General features: G+C 45.5%; 3 protein-coding genes across 6 annotated transcripts; 1 reads left to right on the top strand and 2 right to left on the bottom strand.

The window, feature by feature from the left end:
* Positions 1-2,018: 2,018 nt before the first annotated feature.
* NDUFS3 (NADH:ubiquinone oxidoreductase core subunit S3) lies at positions 2,019-9,973 on the bottom strand. The gene is made up of 7 exons (XM_069784625.1): positions 9,847-9,973; positions 9,673-9,744; positions 8,627-8,724; positions 8,205-8,354; positions 6,174-6,299; positions 5,766-5,885; positions 2,019-3,375 (listed from the first exon to the last, which is right to left on the bottom strand). The coding sequence occupies exons 1-7, from the start codon at positions 9,890-9,892 to the stop codon at positions 3,208-3,210; spliced, it is 780 nt and encodes a 259-aa protein (XP_069640726.1). The 5' UTR covers positions 9,893-9,973; the 3' UTR covers positions 2,019-3,207.
* On the top strand, positions 9,962-17,785 carry KBTBD4 (kelch repeat and BTB domain containing 4). Of its 4 annotated transcripts, none has more exons than XM_069784604.1 (4): positions 9,962-10,039; positions 12,260-12,880; positions 15,436-15,542; positions 16,128-17,785. In XM_069784604.1, the coding sequence occupies exons 2-4, from the start codon at positions 12,289-12,291 to the stop codon at positions 16,986-16,988; spliced, it is 1,560 nt and encodes a 519-aa protein (XP_069640705.1). In that variant the 5' UTR covers positions 9,962-10,039; positions 12,260-12,288; the 3' UTR covers positions 16,989-17,785. The 4 variants fall into 4 exon arrangements, with proteins under 4 accessions (XP_069640705.1, XP_069640703.1, XP_069640706.1 ...); XM_069784602.1 differs by having other exon boundaries at positions 9,987-10,143; XM_069784605.1 differs by lacking the exon at positions 9,962-10,039 and adding an exon at positions 10,770-10,947.
* Positions 17,786-17,945: 160 nt separating this feature from the next.
* Positions 17,946-20,626, bottom strand: PTPMT1 (protein tyrosine phosphatase mitochondrial 1). The gene is made up of 4 exons (XM_069784628.1): positions 20,401-20,626; positions 20,247-20,327; positions 19,492-19,683; positions 17,946-18,209 (listed from the first exon to the last, which is right to left on the bottom strand). Exons 1-4 carry the CDS (start codon positions 20,569-20,571, stop codon positions 18,078-18,080), a joined length of 576 nt encoding a protein of 191 aa, XP_069640729.1. The 5' UTR covers positions 20,572-20,626; the 3' UTR covers positions 17,946-18,077.
* Positions 20,627-20,743: the final 117 nt, after the last annotated feature.

Genomic DNA, 20,743 nt, shown 5'->3' with positions numbered 1-20,743 from the left:
GGAAACTCTGCTCATAGAATTGGAGAAGTCTCTTGCTTCGAACATCTCGCCCAGAACTTGGGGAGACCACAGTCCCCAGCCTGGGTCTGTCTGGCAGGTGCTGAAGGGAGGAAGATGAGAAGAAGAAGGAGGTTGAGGAAAGAGGGGAAGGAAGAAGGATATACACGGCTCCCAGAGAAGGTGAGGTTTGAGTCATTGGAGGGGAAGAAAGAAGAAAACCTTGAGGGAAGTAAGAAAGAAACACTGACTGTAACCAGAGGGGACCTCCACTGTTATACTGGTATTTTCCAGTTGTGGTGCTGCTAGTCCTTATGCAAATGCTTTCCTTGTCTTTTTCTTTCAGTTTTTGCGAGCAGCATCCGCTGCTTGAAGGAGTAATGGGCTGTGTAACAGTGACAGGGAGGGCCCCATCCCACTGCACTACTGCACAAAAGGACCCCCTGTCCGGGCCTCACAGAATTGGGAGATGTCATGGGATGCAGTGTGATGGGTGATACGGGGCATGCTGTCATCCAGACTGTCCCTCACGAGTCCCATAAGCTCTGTTCTGCAGGAGTGCAAGGCCCAGCCGAAATCCCCATCTGGATTTTGACTGGAGATCAATTATAAGGGCTATCCAGACTCCGTAGCTGTGATGTGGGTGGATTACCTGATACCATCAATAGCCACATGCTCAGGGAGGAGGAGAGTCTGCTCGCCTGGCTGGAGGAAGAAATTCCAGAGTTCTGGAAAACACCAGCAAAACCTACTCAGCTGGGGAAGCTCAACATGGTGACTGTGAGTCATCACCTAAAGTCTATTTGCCCCCGCAGTACCAGAAAAATCTCTCTTCTGAATAGCGTGTCTGTAAGTCAGCTACATCTGATTTACTTAAACCTCATCCAACGTCCTCCTACAGCTGGGAAATCCAACCCCGGCAAACAAGCCTCGTGGAGGCTGGCAGTGTGGACCAGGCAGGGACAGAGGATTTGGAAGACAGCTTTGCGCTTGACCAAGCTGACCACCGCCTTGCCCAGCATGAAGCAAGTGCCCACCAGCCAGAAGGAATCCAGAACCAGCAGGTTCCATAGGCAAGAATGGCCCCTGGAGCTCCAGAGCGGAGGTAGTGTGCCAACACTGGTGGTACTTTTTGAGGCTGTGGAACCCTCTTGTGCCCTGGGATAATGCGTCTGGGTGAGCAAATCGCACTCATCATAACCGCCCAGGCTTCTCTAATGAGAAGAGATTTGGGTCCATTAGCAACTATTCCACATATTAAAGACCTGCTGGAGCCAATGCCTGTCCCCACAGGGCCGGCTACTTTTCCAGTACACACATTCTTCAATAAACCTTGCACGTTGTCTAACTTGACAGGGCATTGTGTCTAACATTTCTTGATGTTACGTCAATCAAATTCTCCCTCTGCACAAACATTATGCTTAAATGGCAGTTTTCCCTCTGTTCCTGCCACCATCACTCTTCTGACTTATTGTACTGGGAAATACAAATTTTTTATGATATACAGACCATGAGTCTTGGCATGGTACCTCAAGCAACCTGGGATGGGGGAGGGAGAATGTGGGGGGGGGGGAATGTGCTTTATAAAGAATTTTCACAGTAACAGAAGTGGTGCCAGGAACTTTTCTGTCTTGTGCAATAGGCATCGGCATGCAAAAAGAGCCACTGCAACAGAAAACAGAACCAGCTGTGGAACACGTTGTAGGAAGGACTAAAAGCACATTTCCTATTTAATTAGCTCAATTGATGGCAGATCCAAAGTGGAGCTAAGAATTGTATAAAACCCCAAACTTCTGCTGATTTCTGTTCCCTTCTCTTTCCTCTTTCCGATTAAGAGCTATAACTTTTAAGGTGAGTAGCAAACGCTATTAATTTTAACTAGAGAACACTGTTCTGAGTCATATCCCAAATACTGCCAGCCAAAGCAGCCTGAAACAAATTAAAAAAAAATAAATAAAAATTTAAGAAGCCCATGCTTACAAGGCTGGGTTGGAAACAAACATGAAACCCGATTCTTACCATACAGTTCAGCTCTTTATTCTTGAAAACAGTTCACATTCTAGCCACAATGAGTACTTGTCCCTTTTTTTTCTTAATTGATTATTGTCCCATCCCTTCCTCCATCCCATGCTCTAACATCCCCCAAATGCCTTTTTTAATTAGTGCTTTTACAATTTAAAAGCTTAAGCCGTGATTCAGGGAATCTCTACAAACAGCTTGTAAATTATTTTATGAAATCTTACAAAATACTTTTCAGATCTTAATGAGGTCAGTTTTCTGATGCATTTTCTGGACTAAGGACAAGGGACATTAATTGATGACTGCTGTAATGTAATCCCATTCAAACAGGTGGTGGGTGGACTGAAACTACAGTGTTTTTCCAGCTTTTTTGGAGAGAGATGATATTTTCCACAAGAGCAAAGATAGTGGTAATGCTATTATATCATACAGCTCAAAATAATGGGAATAGTGACAAAAAGGCATAGACTCTTCTCTATGGAACAAGGGAAGGGAGATATTTTTGACTGCTGGAAAAAGCACAATTTGAAGATGCTGGAGAAAGTAAAGACTGCTTGATTGTGAAGAAAAAGCCATCATGAGGGAGTAGCACATGAGAGGTTACCTGCAACTCCTTCTTCTGCCAGGAGAACAGGCACTGACCTAATTCCCAAGAAAAAAATGCAGAGGATTTCCACAATTGTTTTGGTCTGGATCCAGGTACATGAGTTGTCCTAATAACAACTGTATTAGAACCATTTACAAAAGCTTTGCCTGTTAGCTATATTATTATTATTATGGTCTTCCCAACATCCCTCGTGGAGCTGAGATACTGCTATCCCATTGCTTAAGCTACACAGCTGCTTCAGTACAGTCTCCGAGTGAGTGCTCAGGTTATGATGTATGCCTGCAAGGACAGCTAACACAAGCAGTGTATATAAAGCATCTTAGCCACAGGGAATGCCTGGACTCCATTCAATTTGCAAACCAAAAAGACAAATCCGGTGTCTTACAATTCAGAGCAGCAGATAAACATCTACCAGTGGCATTATCAGGATTGTCAAATAGCATCCCTCACCCTGTGCTTTTCATCTAGTTTGAAAACATTATTCATGTGACCACAACAGGCAAGAATCTCATATCAATTTTTATTATTATAAATACTATGTTAGAACAGAAAGGATGGTGCCATGCATCTGCTCCATTCTGCTGCTATTTTGCATCTTCTTTCTTGGCTCCGGCTTCTATTTTCAGGGGTTCTGGAGCTGCACGATAGGCAGGAAATGCCTCCCAAGGACTATTCAGATCAAACTTGCGAAATTCCTGAGATAGCTCCACAGGCTCTGCCACTACCCGTTTCACTTCATCATCATACCGCACCTAGAACAGTGCAAAGGACAAAAGCCAGTCATTTTCATACAGTCGCCATAGCATCTCTGCTATTAGCTGTACACAGCAATGACCCAGACCACCCTCCAGTACAGGCAGTCCTAGTTCTTACACCATGGATAGACCACAGACCTCTGCCACAGCTTCAGTTCTCCTCATTATTAAACAAAAGCCCTCCAGATGCCACCAAGACCTCTGGACTCCCCAGGAAAGCCCTCCTCTTTGCTACCATGTACGTACCTCAGGTGTCCTGACTAACCACCCTGAATTAGGAGTGCCCAGCCTACAGTCCACATGAAGCCCACACAGAGTAACACACTTAGTTTGTCATATGACAAAGGAATTTCTCCTGCGTCACCAAAATGAGGTGGCCTGTCCACCTGGCATAGCTGGGGACTAGTCTCCATGAATCTTTATAATATGGCAGTTTGTTTGGTTTTAGTTGTGCTTCTTAGCATAACACTCAGAGCATGGGACAAAAAGACAACCAGGGTGAAATGCGCGTGAGTACGAGACACTTCTGATTGGCTTGCTTTATCCTCACTGTTACGGTCCAGATCTCCAAACCATAGTTCAAGAGATGCTGCCTGGTCCTCACTTGCAGGACTTGCTGTTATTTCAGTTTTTCTTAAACCCCTCTGTTGCTTGCAGAACCTCACTGTTTTCTCCTGAGACTCAACTCAGTCTTAGAACTGCACCAAATGTGACTGCTTTTGCAAGGTGGTCATTTGAAACTAGACAGATACCAAAAACACTCTTTTCACTTGTGGTTTGACATACAGAGGTAAATATTTGCTAAATGGCAAGAGTCAGTTCAACTAGAGTTTTGTAATATGGGCCTACAAAAACTCAAAAAAGTGGAGTTCCAACTGCCGTTAAGATCAGTTCAGTCCCTTATTCATCTGGGAATCTCCAGTTTTGCAGTGGAATGCTTAATCTTTCAGAAGGCATGATAAAAGCAGAAGCACTTTCTCTGCCAAATGTCTTTGGCACACAGCACATGAAATTTGCTCAATGCCTCTGACCTTAGGCTGCCTTATCACGGATGATACTTTGTGATGACTTCAAATTTCCATGCAGGAAATCTATACAGCTCCTCTGGAATACAGACATGTGAAACATCCTTAGTGCCTTTCGGACAAAGGATTGTAAAGCAGTCACATCTCTGTACCTGTCATGGTTTAAGCCCAGACAGCGACTAGGCACCACACAGCTGCTCACTCACTCCCTGTCCCCCCCAGTAAGATGGGGAGGAGCATTGGGGAAAAAGCAAGTAAAACTCGTAGGTTGAGAAAAGAACAATTTAATAACTGAAGTGAAATAAAATGTAATACTACTACTACTAATAATAATAATAGTAATGAAAAGGAATATAATAAAATAAAATAATAATAATTTTTAAAAAATGAGAAGAAAAGACAAGCAATGCACAATGTAATTGCTCACCACCTGCTGACCACTGACTGATGCCTGAGCAGCGATCCCCCCCTCCTGGCCAATTCCCCCCAGTTTATACACTGAACATGACATTCTATGGTATGGAATATCCCTTTGGCTAGTTCAGGTCAGTGTCCTGGTTTCAGCTGGGATAGAGTTAACTGTCTTCCTAGTAGCTGGTACAGTGCTATGTTTTGAGTTCAGTATGTGAAGAATGTTGATAACACTGATGTTTTCAGTTGTTGCTCAGTAGTGTTTAGACTATAGTCAAGGATTTTTCAGCTTCTCATGCCCAGCCAGGGCACCTGACCCAAACTGGCCAACAGTGTATTCCATACCATGGGACGTCCCATCTAGTTTAGGAACTGGGAAGTGGAGGGCAGGGATTCGCCGCTAGGGGACTGGCTGGGTGTCGGTCGGCAGGTGGTGAGCAATTGCCCTGCGCATCATTTGTACATTTCAATCCTTTTATTACTACTGTTGTCATTTTATTAGTGTTATCATTATCATTATTAGTTTCTTCTTTTCTGTTCTATTAAACCGTTCTTATCTCAACCCAGGAGTTTTACTTCTTCTCCTGATTTTCTCCCCCATCCCACTGGATGGGGGGAGGAGTGAGTGAGCGGCTGCGTGGTGCTTAGTTGCTGGCTGGGGTTAAACCACGACAGTCAGCTGTCCTGGCAATGGTCTCTCCCAGCTTCCTGTACACCTGCTTGCTGGCAGAGCATGGGAAACTGAAAAATCCTTAACTTTGGATAAGTGCTACTTAGCAACAACTAAAACATCAGCATGTTATCAACATTATTCTCACAATAAATCCAAAACACACTGTATCAACCACTAAGAAGAAAATTAACTCTATCCCAGCGAAAACCAGGACAGTACCGAAACTCAGATAAGTATTGGAGAGATTTGGTAACTTTAGACACGAGCGTGTCTCCTACCTCCACGTAACCAGAGAGTGGAAAGTCCTTCCGGAAAGGATGGCCCTCAAACCCATAGTCTGTGAGGATTCGCCTTAGATCAGGGTGGTTGGCAAAGAAAACACCATACATGTCCCAAACCTAAATGAAAGGGAGCCAAGCAAGCTGCATTAGATTAGGGAAAAAAAAAAAAAAAAAAACCTTCATGTATTATGTTCATAAAATTTCAGTTACATGCCTGGCTTTGTGCGGTGCCAGCGAAACTGATGCAGAAACTCATTCAAAAAGCAAATCACCCTTTTATCTCCTACTCTGGAAAGGCAGCCAGGGAAACACTTCTTTCTTTCTCAGGGCCCTGGGAATCAGTTTAATCAGGAAAACACAGCTCCTCTCCACAAAGACCCTACTCCCAAGTACGCCGGCACTCACCTCTCTCTCATACCAGTTTGCTGCCTTGTGCACAGACACTGCTGAGTCAACAGGTGTCAGCTCATCAGTGTATGTTTTCACACGGATCCGACTGTTGAACCGCAGAGACAGGAGATTGTACACAATCTGAAGCAGAATAAAAGAAGGCATTGGTCTTGCACGGCATTTATGGATCTCTTTGCAGTACAGTACTGGCTAAGCAAAGGCACACAAAGACTATTTCAAATATTCTTCATCAGCAGAATGACATTCAGCATTTCAGAGCTGGGCACTAAAAGACACTATTACAACTGAGGTTCCAATAGCTTATCACTTTGGCCCCTAGAAGTGTAACAAAAATGATGTGAGATTTAGAAAACATGACCAATGAAGAAGAGCTGAAGTAAAGAGGGATACTAAACCTTAAAAAAAGAAAATACTGAAGGGATGGAGACACTTGACAATAGTCTTTCAAGAGTCTGTCACAAAGAAAATGGCTATCAATTACCCTCAGCATCCAGTGGGAGAAAGCTAAGAAGAAAAACACTTAGTTTTCAGCAAAGAAGTTGTATACCAGGGAAAATTTCTAACTCTTCTGGTGATGAAGTACTAATAAGAAGGCTGCTTATGAGGATTACTAGAACCTCCGAGAGAGGATGGGGTGGGGGATACTTAATACAAGCTGAAAAAAAACCCCCAAACCTTTGTAAGAAATTGTGTAGCCTTGTTTGATACTGCCTCTGTGAAGATGGCTGAAAAAGGTGGACTCATGAAGGTCTATATTATTTCTATGAATCTACTACCTTAATTTTTGAAAGGAAAATCCTGAATTAAAAAATCTTCAACTTCTTCAGAGACTGAAGGCCTTTGACATAAGAAACTCTCTCTATAACTCAGGATTTTTGCCTAATCATGAGTTACATCACTAAAAGTCAAAGCTGTTATTAGCAAAGCAAGAACGAGCTGTATTTGAAAACAACAGACATCCGATTAGCTAATACAGATAAGGCAAACCTGCCACCCCTCACCTTCTGAGTAGCTGTTGGTAAGTGATTTAATACCACAAAGGGGGAAAACAAATCAGCTACTACTCATTATCCTTGTTACTTGCTGGGAACTAAAAAATCTACCAATTCACTTCTCTGTCCAATCTGGGCAGACGGTCTTTTGGGCAAAAGGAACACAGACATCACTTTGTCCATAAGGCTGCCTAACCATAGTCAGCCGCCTACAGCATGTGAGCCCTAGGTATTTTCTGCCACTGCCTTTTACGGATTTTCCTAAGTTAAACTACAATAATGTCTTTGCAACAATACTGTGAACAAAGCTTTCTAATGGTAGGTGAGAAGACAACATGCCGAGTGTGTGGTTTGCCCAAAGACGTATCTCTTCTTTTTCTATTTGCAACTGCAATTTTTCTGCAGTTGAAAAGCTATACAGTGTGATATTCAAAAGCATGTGTTGGAATCAAATCTCCAATATTCTCTGAAAGTCAGTGAAAGTGCAGTGCCCAAAATCTTCTGAGAGCTTTCTGAAAATATGCCTCATGTCCTGTGTAGTCCTGACATTCAGGGAATGTTTTTAAAACAACTAATTAGTTTTTTGCTTTGGTTTGTTTTTTTAAAAGAGGAAAATTGTTAAGAAGATTGATGGGGTTTAAAGAAAAATGTGGTCAGTTTTGTCAACAGCAGCTGACAGGCTTAAGTGGAAAAAGGAAGAGCACCAATTCACGTCTGGCCAGAAAGAAGTCTCTAGACACTTTGGTAAAACCAAAACAAAACAACAAAAAAAAGAAAACAAACAAACAAACAAAAAAGAAAAGGAAGACAGAGACTTTCAGCAGAGCACAAAAGGAAAGCCAGACTAAGAACCCATGCAGTATCAGTTCTGCTACTGCTTCCATGATCCACAGAGTAAACAAAATCCAGCATTTCAGAGTGGATTTTCTGTTCACTGTCAGAAAGCAAAAAATGTGGTCAGAGCCGCAACAGCACCCGCAGCCACCAGCACTTGTGAAACTCTCCAACTCCTGCACCTATGAGCAGTTCTTACCTCAAAGCGGTACTGCCGAGATGGGACATCAACAGCAGTCAAGTCAGCCAAGGATTTGAACTGAGCATTAGTGTGATCTCGAAGGAAGGTCAGAACTGGAATGATCCCATCTGGATGGATCAATAGTTCCAGCTCATTGAAACAGGTCACCTGTTGAAAACAGCATAAAGGGCATGAGTACAAACACCAACAGGACTGAACATTACACTGAATCCAGCAGAACACCCAAACAAAGAGACTATATGGTACAGCAGACACATAATGACATCAGATAAAGGGGCTTAACAATAGCGGTAACTTTCATGTAATTCTGACAATCTTTCTTGCCCAGAAGAACTTCTGAAAACAACTAACAAACAAGTAGTGTGTTCACTGGGTCCTGTCCCCCCCGCCACATGAACGATTTCTCAAAGAGCACCTACCTGTACTTGCTGGATATACTTGGGCAGAATCTCAGCCACATACTCTCCAAAAGCACAGAGCTGCTTCTGTTCTACTTCATTTTTTGGTCTGACAGTAGCTAAAGAGAAAAATAAAGTTCCCAAGATTATGGCATGGAAAACAGAAAGCTACAGAAAGAAGAGTAGCAACTCGCATGCCTGGCTTAAAAATCCCTTTAACCAGTCTTGCTGTCTCTCAGCAGCTCTGGCAGAAGCCAGGCAGCTTCAGGTTCAGGTAACCCGCAAAGTTTATTTATGGTAAATCCGAAGCTAAACACAACATATATGTATAGCAGAACATACAGGATGCTGCAGTAGAGACTAGACCATAGCAACATACATGTGTTGTGGTACACAGAACACGGAACTAGAGACTTTGATAAGGAAGAACGTTTGTGTCAGTGCTAGACAGAATTTTTTTCGTGCACTGTAAACAGAGCAGGAGGAACAGTCCAACAAGATAACGGGAAAGCAAATAACAAGATGAAAGAGAGGCAGAGATGACAGAACAATCTGAACTTAGATACTGCTCATGACATTCAGCCTGGGTCTGGAAGGAATCTTTTTTTCCTAGACAAAATAATCCTGGTTTTGTCTGATGTGCCAGCACCTAAGCAACCCCCTCAGAATCAAACCACCCCAGGATCTCCTGTTGCTTTTTTGTCGTTGTTCCGATTACAAATACTCCTCAAGCTTCAGGGCAACGAAGCCGTTCCCCAGGCACGACTCCGCACAGAACAAGCGAAGGATGCGAAGGGGAACCCCGAGCGAGCACGCTTATCGCCAGAGCCGCTTTTCCACGCAAAACGCGGGTTTACGCCCGACAGGCACCAACCGTGTTCCGATACACCGGCTCAAAACGGTTGCATCGCACCGAAACTTCCCAAAGCCCACAAATACCGGGAACTGACCGGGACACAACCGCACCCCTCGGTCTCTTCCACTGCCCCCCACAACCGCAAGACACACACCCCCCCCCCAGTCTCAAGACCAGGCCGGGCTCCCCACCGCCGGTCCCGTTCACTTACGCCGAGTCTCCGCGGCGGAGCTCCCCGCCAGCCGGGCCTGCGCCCCCGCCGCCGCCGCCGGGCCTGCGCCCGCTGTGGAGAGAAACGGACACGACTTACCGACCGCTAACCGCCCTGGCCCGCGGCCACCGGCTGGCCGAGCCCCGCCGCCTCCCCGGCCCCGGGCACCCTCACCTCGCAGCGCGGCCCGCGTCAGCCACCGACCCGCCGCCGCCAACATCCCCGCCGGGACAGGGACGGGCAAGGGCACGGACCGGAAGCGGAAAGCGTCGTTGCGCTTCCTCGGGCGGGAGGCGGAAGCGCGCGCGGAGCTGCCCGGGGGCGCTTCCGGGTGGGTGGCCGGAAAGCGGCGGGTGCCTGTCGCAGGGTGAGGGGGAAGTGGAGGAGCTGCTGGGGCACCCCGGGGCGGCGGGAGGAGGAGGAGGAGGTGGAGGAGACTCCGGGGCGGCGGCATGAAGGGAGGCGCCGCAGGTGGGTGCCGTGTGGGCCGTGCTGCGGAGGGCACCGGGACCGCGACCGCGACCGGGGGAGCCCCGGGGGCGGGCTGGGAGCCCGGGAGGCAGCGAGTTCTGTGGAGATGTGTCCGCCGTCGGGTACGGGAGTGAGGAGGGGGGTGGTGGTGGTGGTGGTGTTCCTGTCAGACACACACACATACCCCCCCCGGGCTACAGCAGCGCTGTGGGGGCGAGGTAACTCTCTGGCGGTTTTCGTAACGGCAGTGTGGCCCCAATGAGGGTCTTTGCTTTCCGGAGAATTAGGTTTTCTTTCTTCCTCCGCCGCCCCCGAAGCGTGAAGTCGTTGTCGGTTGTGTATAGCGTGGGCTCCCTGGTCCCAGGCACTGTCATGGCACCCACGGCCCTGTCAGGAGCAAGGAAGGAGGTGTGCCAGGTTGTCACCTATCACCTGGTGTTCGGCGGGTCATTGGTAATGAAAAATATGCATGGAGTGTCAGATTTTGCTTTATGGGACACTTTACTGTTCCCGCAGCTCTTTCTTTATAGTGGAGATGCCGTGGATGCAAAGGGGAACATTGTGTTTACAAAGAAGGATGTGAGATTTGTCGGTATTTCTTTCGTGACTTGGCACCAGTCCTCCGGAAATCGTGCGGGGCAGCGGGGGCAGCTGGTTCTGCCGTGCCAAGAGGGCAGAGGAGTTCATCCATCCATGTCCTGGTGCTCTGCATCATCACTTAGGTGTTCTGGGCTGCAGCTTCTGAGCACCTTGGCTGTGAGGATCAAGAGCTTTAACTGAAGTGGGAGCCAGTTTGCAGGATAGGTTTGTACTTGGTAAAGCTGGAAAAATAGTACCGATGTGTTCTGTACTAATTGCAGTTCCTCGGTCTCTTACAGACTAATGTGGAGGTACTTTTCAGACAGACCAGAACTATTGTAAAATCACAAGAAGGGTATAATTAAGGCAGGCTGTCATCAGGGATGGGACGGACTTGTCTAGCCAATTAGGGATGTAGACACTACTTCCCGTGAACAGAACTTGAGCAAAGAACTTAGGAGGCCTCCTGTATCAAACAGAGCTATTGTAAGAAAATGCACGTTTGAGCATGGAAGAGTAACTCTGAATCTCCTGGAGAAAAATCCTGTCTTTGGGAAACATTGTAGTGGAAATCATGTTCAGTAATAACTGAAGAAATTTGTGGCATCAGTCACCATGGCTGATAATTAAGATGTAAAAATAAGTTTAAAGTGAATGCAGATGAGCATCTGTTTGCTCCTAATGCTGTCAAGAGCCATGTTAAAAAAGAGCTCTTTTCTACAGCAGTCCTTCTCTGATTCAGAAGTTTTCTTGACCCACAAACTGCTCGGAGCTCTGCAGACAATCTCTGGTACCTACTAAGAGGCATTATCTTTTAAATTGAGTTCTCCTTGCCACTTGGGAAACAGTGACTAACAACATCTAACAGGTTATTTTGCATGCTGAAGGTGTCTGGCACATTAACAAACTGAGTATAACCATCAGTTATCTCATTTGGTTAGCTTGAAGGACTGGTGGTTACGTCTGGCAGACTTCTCGCACATCTTTTTGGTAAAAGCAAGTTCACCTTACTTGATACCACTGCACAGATTCATCATGTTGGTTTTGGATGGTAATTAACTCCTTCTGATGGGTTTTGGATGGTAATTAACTCCTTCCAATATGAATTGCTGTCTACGCTCTTTGTTAGTATGATCTGGAATCCTTTTTCCACCTAGCCCAGCTATGGTGCTGCCACATTCTTTTGGCTTCACGAGTTTCCTAGGGCGGTTGCTGGACTTTCCACTTGAATAACTGTTGCTGCATTTCTTTGTGTCAGTGAAATGAGTGGTGAAAAGATGTGTGCATCTCCCAGTTCTGCTGGGATGTGATGCTCACTGTACTGGAAGTTTGGTATATATTATAATTTTAATTATGCCAACTTCTCATTTGTTGTTTGAGATTTTGAAGCTCAAGCAGAAGTTTCTGGCTGCGCTATTTATATTCAGTCTAAAATATGCTGGCCTCTTACCAATGTTTGATTTTTCCCTGTACCCTGAAGTACTGCATAATCTTGTTAGTGGAGAGAGAAGGCCATATAATTATTGTGATTTTACAGATTGCTGGAGGTCTGATCTGTGCAGCACCATGGACTCGTCAGAAGAGACTGGAGGCTCCTCTGCAGAAGAAAACTACTTTGTGAACTACACCTTCACTGACCGCTCCCACTCAGGCCGTGTGGCCCAGGGTATTATGAAATTATGCTTGGAGGATGAGCTCTTTGCTGATGTTACAATATCAGTGGAAGGCAAAGAATTCCAGCTACACCGTTTGGTCCTCTCAGCTCAGAGTTGCTTTTTTCGTTCTATGTTCACTTCCAACCTAAAGGAGGCCCACAACCGGGTCATTGAGCTGCAGGACGTTAGCGAGAGTGTGTTTCAGCTCCTTGTGGACTATATTTACCATGGGACTGTAAAGCTGAGGGCAGAGGAGTTGCAGGAAACCTATGAAGTGGCAGACATGTACCAGCTGACTGCCCTTTTTGAAGAGTGCTCCCGTTTTCTGGCCCGTACAGTGCAGGTTAGGAACTGTCTGCAGGTCATGTGGTTGGCAGATCAACACAGTGACATGGAGCTCTACACAGCTGCCAAACACTGTGCAAAGTCACATTTGTCTCAACTGCAAGACACAGAGGAGTTCCTACACCTGCCTCTCCGCCTGCTGACGGACATCCTTACAGGTAAGGAGTTCTTGAGACTAGCCAGGTTGTGGATGTAGAAAGAGACTTTCAGAGAGTCTATCGGGGATTGAATAAAATAGATGGAAGAATCCAAGCTTTCATAACCACTGTCTATTCAGAGGCTTAGCTAAGCTAGGCAAAGCAAAACATTCTGGATAACTTAATCAGAAAAAAACCTATTAATTGTTACTGGACATAAAGCATCTGAGCTATAGAAAAGGGACATAGAGGATGCTGGTATTTCCCAGTAGTTCCTGGATCAACAGGTAGAAGTATTACACGTTTTTTTAAATGTAACTTAGTAACTTTCAACAACTTGTTGTGTTTTTGTTTGCAGTAAAAGTAAAAGAAAGAAGCCTTACCAGAAATGAACATCTTATGAAAGTTTTTTTTCTTTAGTTCATAATCATTTAACATAGTAATGCAACAACTCAACATTTGTAAGAAGGCTTGAGCACAAGCCATATTTTTAGACTATATTAAGTGTTTTTAACAATTGTATATAATTGTTAGGATTATTTAGGCTAGGCACTCATCTGACTGAAATAGAGGCATTGTAACATCTTAGGTAGTACAGTAATTACCCTTCTTGTAAAGGTAATAGCCTTCCACAGTAATGGATGCAATGACTCAGTGTTGTCAAGGATGTGTCAACACATCAACAAGTTAGTCCAACTGCCACCAATCCTTAAAGATTCTCTGCTGCCCTAGCAGGTGCAGCCAGTACTTGAAAACTTCTTCATGATGCTGCAGTCACAACTCCATTTTTGTGCATCATTCCTAGAGGAAGCAAGAATGTAGAAGAAGGTCATACATTCAAATGTGCTGGACCTGGGACCAGAGAGATTGCTCCTTTCTTGCTTTAATTAAATAATTTTGTAAATGAGTAAATAACTATACTTTGTGTGTCATGTGTTTTATACTGTTACAGCAATAAACCTGCCATGACTGGCTTCTTTGGAATAATGGCAAATTTGTCTGTAAGACTTAAAATAGCTTCTAAAGTTGCTGCTATGCATATGAGAGTCTTTACAGATATTGCATTGTATTATCTCTATTGCATCTAAAGAAATTCACAGACAAAAACCTATTGAGAATATGTACTGATAGCTCAGAAAGACTATGATAAAATTAGAGTAATTTTGATAACTATCTAGCTAAAGCTTTTAAACCAAGTTGTGAGTTCATTAAAAAAACCCCAAATTCCTAAAATCATGAAATAAAGCTATAGAGGTCAATCACCCTTAACTTCCTAGGGATTCCATGTAGTAACCATAGTTTTAGGACTACGGCCATTAGTGTTTGTGGTCCTAAATTAAAATCATTGCTCAATAAAACTTTTTTCCATGCATCATCTATTTACATATATAGAATCACATTACTCAATATCTATGCTGAAACTTAGCTCATAAAACGGATTAAAATCTGAAATACACTCCTACTGCTGGTAGGGAAAATCTTTCCCTTTTGCAGTTCCTGCATCTCTATTTAGTTAATGGAGAATTAAATAGAGGAAGCTGTTAGTGGCAAGGATTAAAATTAATTTCATGAAATAGTAATTTGTTAAGCTTACCTTTTGTTGCACACTAGGACCCATTTCAAAATCAAAGTTTTTCCATTCAACCACTACCTGTGATGGATAGCTTATGGAAATCCCTTTTACTAATAAACAGTTTTGAAATACCTGCTTTTGTGCCACGCTTTTTCTCCTCCCTTCCTTTCAGTACAGAGAAAAATGTTGGAATTTGTCTGATGCCTTTAGCATCACTGAATTTGGGGTTTGTCATGAGAGCAGACTACAGAATCAGGGCACCTTCATAGGGAAGCCTCTCAATGAATATAGGTGTAATTGCTGGCTTTTAAACTGGAAGTAAATGCCTGAAATCTAGGAAATGTACTGATAACGATGATGCAATAGTTTGTGGCATAACCAAAACTTCCAATCACATCTGGAAACAAATTGAAATCTGATGCAGTCTGTGGAGTGTTTCCTACTGTCACACTGCAAAGGAAAGCTATAGTAGCTCATTGGGGATTTCCAAAAGTTAAGAGGATAGCAGCGACACCAGATGTTCAGTCTTGAGGGTCAGCTGTCTGACAGTGCTCAGAGAAGGAAAATTTCTGCAGATGACTTTTGCTAGACAGGTTTCTAGGACCAGCCAGAAAGAAAGGCAGCTGCTGAGATTCTCAAATAAGAGAATCTTTTTGCCTAAATGCTTAAATAAGAAAATATTTTTCATCGTCACAAAGCATGTAAGTTCTCTTTCCTGCCCTCTTTCTCTTGGACATAGGTTCCTTTGTTGAAACTCATCCAAAGTGCTTAAGATCTGGCAGCTCTGTCTTCTGATATTTATACAAACTAATTTCATGTAGATGTCTGGCTGGCGGTGCTGATTATGCCTGCCAAAATCTATAAACCTCTCTATCTTTCTTCCCTCTCTAGAAAGTAGGGTTTGTGGTGGGAATGGGGGGAGGGAGTCACAGGAAAAGGATGTTCCTGAGTACGTACACCTTTGTCTAGATACTATAAATGCCTTTCTGTCTCCAAACCGCAGATGGCGTTCCATGTTCTCAGAATCCAACAGTTGCCATAGAAACCTGGATCAACTTCAACAAGGAGGAGCGAGCGGGCTTTTCAGAGACACTGCGATCGAGTCTGAAGGTATAAAAAGACCTTCTGTTCCGGGGTTGGTGTAGCACTTGCTGGTTTCACACTTCCCAAGGCAGGGTATTCTGCTCACAGGTGTGACTTGAAAGTCACAAAACACAAATGCCAATGAAATTCATGGTCCTTGCGTGAGGAATACTTTCATTGTCATAAATAGCAACCCCACTGACAGCTTTTTTAATTTAACCTGAGGCTGCTTTCACTAGTGATTGGAGCAATGCCACAAATAACTTATTTCACCAGATGCTCAGTTACCAGAGAGACCATTCAGAAATCTGTGTTTGGCATTCCCCTTACAATAACTCTACTTCATCAGTGATGTAGCCAGCCCTTACCTCAACTGCGGACACTTGGGTTCCAGTGAAGTCTGTTGCTATTTTGCTATGTCAGATATGACCATTATCGTGAAAAGGCTTTGAGGCTCTGAATCCTGAACGCTGCCGGGTGGCAGGACTTGGGAAGCAGGTCACACGCCCCAGGCCCACAGGTGGGTCCTAAGCTGAAAAATTCAGTCTTAGGCATCACTGATGTTTGTGTAAAGAGGTCCAGTTCTGCTGACACACTCCTCTTTTCTTTCAGGTGATTGGAGAAAATGTTCACATCTACCTGATTGGAAAGGAGTCGTCACGTACACATTCACTTGCTGTCTCTCTGCATTGTGCTGATGATGACTCCATAAGCGTGAGCGGACAGAACAGCCTGTGTCACCAGATCACCGCAGCCTGCAAGCATGGTAGTGACCTATACGTTGTTGGTGGCTCCATTCCACGACGCATGTGGAAATGCAACAATGCGACTATAGACTGGGAATGGTGTGCCCCTCTGCCCCGTGACCGGCTCCAACATACCCTTGTCTCCGTGCCAAGCAAGGATGCAATATATTCACTGGGGGGGAAAACTCTACAGGACACTCTCTCTAATGCTGTCATATATTACAGAGTACGAGACAATGTCTGGACAGAGACCAGCCAGTTGGAAGTGGCAGTCTCTGGAGCTGCAGGTGTAAACCTTAATGGTGTCATTTACCTGCTGGGTGGGGAGGAAAATGACTTGGACTTCTTCACCAAGCCCTCTCGGCTAATTCAGTGCTATGATACCAACACAGAGAAATGCCACGTGAAGCCATATGTACTGCCTTTTGCAGGCCGCATGCATGCTGCTGTACACAAGGATGTGGTGTTCATTGTAGCCGAGGGGGATTCACTGCTATGCTATAATCCCCTACTGGATAGCTTCACCCGGCTATGCCTGCCAGATGCTTGGAGCTCGGTACCATCCCTCTGGAAAATTGCCAGCTGCAATGGCAGCATCTACGTCTTTCGTGATCGCTATAAAAAGGGTGATGCAAATACTTTTAAACTTAACCCAGCCACCTCTGTTGTAACAGTCACAAGTGGCATCAAAGTGCTGCTCACTAACCTGCAGTTTGTCCTGGCCTAAGTGGGAAAAACAGGCCATGATAGAAAGGGCAGCAACGGTGTTCTGCTGTGCAGCTCAGAGGCACCCACCACCCTCAGCACCAGTCCCAATTACTACGAGATCACAACATCCAGTAAAGACCCCATCCTCTATACCTGTGCAGAGGAAGTACAGGCTTTCTGGCTGTGGGCCTATTCTTTTACATAGCACTATTAAAGTTGAACTGCTGCATCTTAGATTTCAGATGGACTAAATGGTATTACTTTGATCCCTTGATGATAAACTGCTTGCATTTGAGGCCCAAACTGCAGCAAATGGCTTTTTTAGCCTGGAACCAATCCACTGGTAACAAATCCTATGGCATATGGACAACATCTTCCTTGGCCCAGACTGCTAGTTTTAACTGCCTGGGAGACCGTGTTGCTGCCATGTCAGTCACAGAGTTAGATGTGCGCTCCAGGGATGTCCCCATTTAAACATTCCTGTGTCCCTACTGCAGAAGGGATTGGCAGAAATATTTACAGCAGACAGATTCCAGAGCTGACCCCAGGACCTTTAGTAAGTTGCATTATTCAGCACTTGTCCTAGAGGAGTGGTAACAAACTGGGAACTTGCTTACTGCTCTGTCATCACCTAGCATAAAGAGAGAGATTGTTTTTACGAGCATTGGCTTCCTTTACTGTACAAGGAATCCCCACCTGTAATCATAACATAGTGTTGGTGAAAGACAGAATTAAGACCACTTCCTCCTATGCCTTTCTGTTGACACTGTAACAGTAATTTGGGTAAGATCTGAATAAAGTCTCTGCTGAGACAAAGTTTTATTTTCCTTTGCTGCAAATATTATAGAACTTCCTGTGGACTGCAGTTCGGCAAGCACCGATACTGTGTGTGGGAGAGAAGAACTGTGGGGCTCCAAGAGAACTAAGATATTAGCCATCAGGAAAGCAAGCTGTAATGAAACAGCCCAACCTCCCCTTTACTGTAATTTATGTAAAAACTTCTTTATTGCTGGTCAGGACGTACAGCGCTTAAGTCTCTGTTAGATCATTAAAACATAAGGTTTTTTTACAGCAGCCGAGACAGAGATTTTGATAGTTCTTACTGACACTATGCAGCTGTCCCAGCAGTCATGTTCCTGTGAAATGCCTCCAGGACCTGGACTTGCTTGTGCCGAACGATGATGTGGGGACGGATCTTGGCAATAGCCTCTATTGCTTCCTGAGGGCTCCAGTGATGTAGCTGAAAAGGCAGAAACCCTGCAAGTGAAAATCTATTCCATCCCTGCACCAGTTAGTGGAGCCTTCCTGGAGGCTACAGGCAACATTAGAGTTGTTAGAAAACTTGCTGCTTTGCTCTTTCTGTTTACTCCATGTTCCTCAGAGGGGCCTGAATGTCAATGCAACTTCATGAAATGAGTCCCTCGAAGAGGGGTGGCTGCTGCCTGCGACCTCCATTTTCTGGCTCACTCATGCTTCCATGATGTTGTGAATAGTTTCCTGTCCTAGTCCCACCAGACCAGAGCAAAAGTGCAGCTTGCTTTTTTTTATTTTTTTAAAACTTTACTAGTACTCCTATCGCACTTCAGCACTTGGCGAGAAAATTTTCCCTTCAGTACTAAGGGAAAATTTTCCAGGGAGCACTTAGTAACACTTGCAGAAGAATCCACCGGTGGGATTTTGTTCTTAGTGCTGGCTTACCCAGTTGGGTCTGTAGAAGAACTCAGAAAACCAACGTCACTTCTCTTGATCCTGAATTATATTTATTGAAAAACTTAGGACAGCTCGCCATTTCAGTTAACCAAGGAGAAAATCTGAACAACAAAAATGAATGTTTATCTGCTCAGTGAACCTACCCTCACAAGTGACTTGTTATTCCCATCTCAATCTGTTCCTCCATAGAGAGAGTTAGGAACAGCAGAATCATTCAAAACCTGTTGAGAACTTAGTATATTAAAGGCCCAGAAAACTGAGCAGCTTCCTGAATTCTGACTGATATGTCAGAACCAGCAACTGATCCTACCAGACCACGCGTTTCAAGGCTTTTTTGCAACAACAGTTTGTCTTTCCCATAAGGTAGAACATCTTTGCAGGTGCCTGTGCTAATAAGTGACCTGGCAGAGGCAGACCATACAGATGAATGAAAAGAATACTTACAGTGGCAGCTATATTGCAGCTTCACCACTACCTCACTGCCAGGGAGCATTATCTTGACAGTATCATGAGTGCAGATGAACAAGGTGTGCAAAGAAAACTAGATTATCAAAGAAAGCTTAGACCACAGTTCAGCAAACATTTAAGTTTTGCTTGTTCCTTTACCCTGCATTTGCCACGTTGTACAAACAGCAATGTAAGTTTGGGGCCCAGCTACCTACCTCTCTCAAAATGGGTCTCCAGTCCAAACTCTGTAAAATCATGGAATATTACATGCTCAGGCTTCCTGAGCAAAAGCATATTCTAAAGGTTGGCTGTATTCGCCCAGACTGTATGAAAATAAACCCTACTTAGTATAGAATCCTTCTTACGTGAATTAAATATGCTGCCACCATGGTGGCACTGCGGGAGCGTCCTGCCTTGCAGTGCACATAGACACTGTTACCGTAGGCTCGGTGTTTCAGTATGAAGTCAACACCCTTGTGGAGGTCTTCCAAGGTGGGGACTCCGGTTAGATCCACGGTGCTGAGACGCAGTTGCTCCACTCCCATTGCCTCCCATTCCTGAAACGGACATAGCAGATTCGGTCAGTTAACTTTTTGGTGTTTTGTTTGTTGGGTTTTGGTGAGTTTTTTTCAGAAAGAAAACCCAGAACCTGTTGAGAGAGTTGGGAAATTCAGCAGGGTTGTAAGCAGACTTTGAATGTCAATCCTTTAAATCAGATGTAGGAAAACTTTAGTGCTGGCTATCAGAAAGGAGAAATTAAAGGGAACTGAAAAGAAGTGGTTCAGCTGAAGGAGGGGAGGGCAGCTGGGGTCCTCTCCCGAAACAAAAGGCATTCTTGTATTTGCATAGTGATGTACGTGGATTTAATGCTCCCCGTCCCCCCCTCCGCCACTGTAGCTGTAACAATTCACTTGCACCCTCGCGTTTTACTGGCTTGTCGCATTAGTTTTAGAAGTCAGCTTAGCTACGAAGAAGCCACGTCTCCGCTGTCACAGGGCTTGGCGGTCGCTGCCGGCATCACGGCTAAAGCCTCACCTGCACCGGGACAGGCGGAGCGACAAGAGACCCTTACCGGGACGGGACGGGGGGCACCGGCAAGCCCCCCCCCACCCCGGCTCACCTGAGCGGAGCAACAGAGAAAGCGGGTCTCGTACTCCTCGTTGAGGGTCACCACGGCGCGTACGTTCTCCTCCGCCACCAGCTGCGGGCACAGCCACCGGTCAGGCACGGCCGGGCCGCCCTCGCCTCACCTCGCCTCGCCCCGCCCGCCTTACCCGACGGCTGCGTCCCTTCAGCGGCAGCGCCCCCAGCAGCACGGAACCGTCGATACGGTGGAACCAGGGCCGGCGGGACCCGGGTAGCCGCGCCCGGGCCGCCGTGTACAGCAGCGTCGGGTAGAAAAGCAGCCGCGCCGCCCCAGCGCCCAGCGCCTCCGCCACCCCCATCGCGGGCAACGCCGCGCCGGCCGAGGGGCGGGGGAGCGCCGCGGACCAGCACACTTGGCGTGAGGAGAAGGGGGAACCTTTGCGGCGGGTTGGTGGCGGGAACGGAGGGAGCCGGGCGGGGCGGGTGGCTCCGACCCCTCCACCTCGGACTTGCCGTGGTTTCTCCCGGAAG

The sequence above is a fragment of the Haliaeetus albicilla genome, chromosome 5 (assembly GCF_947461875.1).
Source record: "Haliaeetus albicilla chromosome 5, bHalAlb1.1, whole genome shotgun sequence".
Taxonomy (NCBI): domain Eukaryota; kingdom Metazoa; phylum Chordata; class Aves; order Accipitriformes; family Accipitridae; genus Haliaeetus; species Haliaeetus albicilla.
The sequence above is the reverse complement of the archived record's forward strand: the minus strand, read 5'-3'. Positions and strand labels throughout refer to the sequence as shown.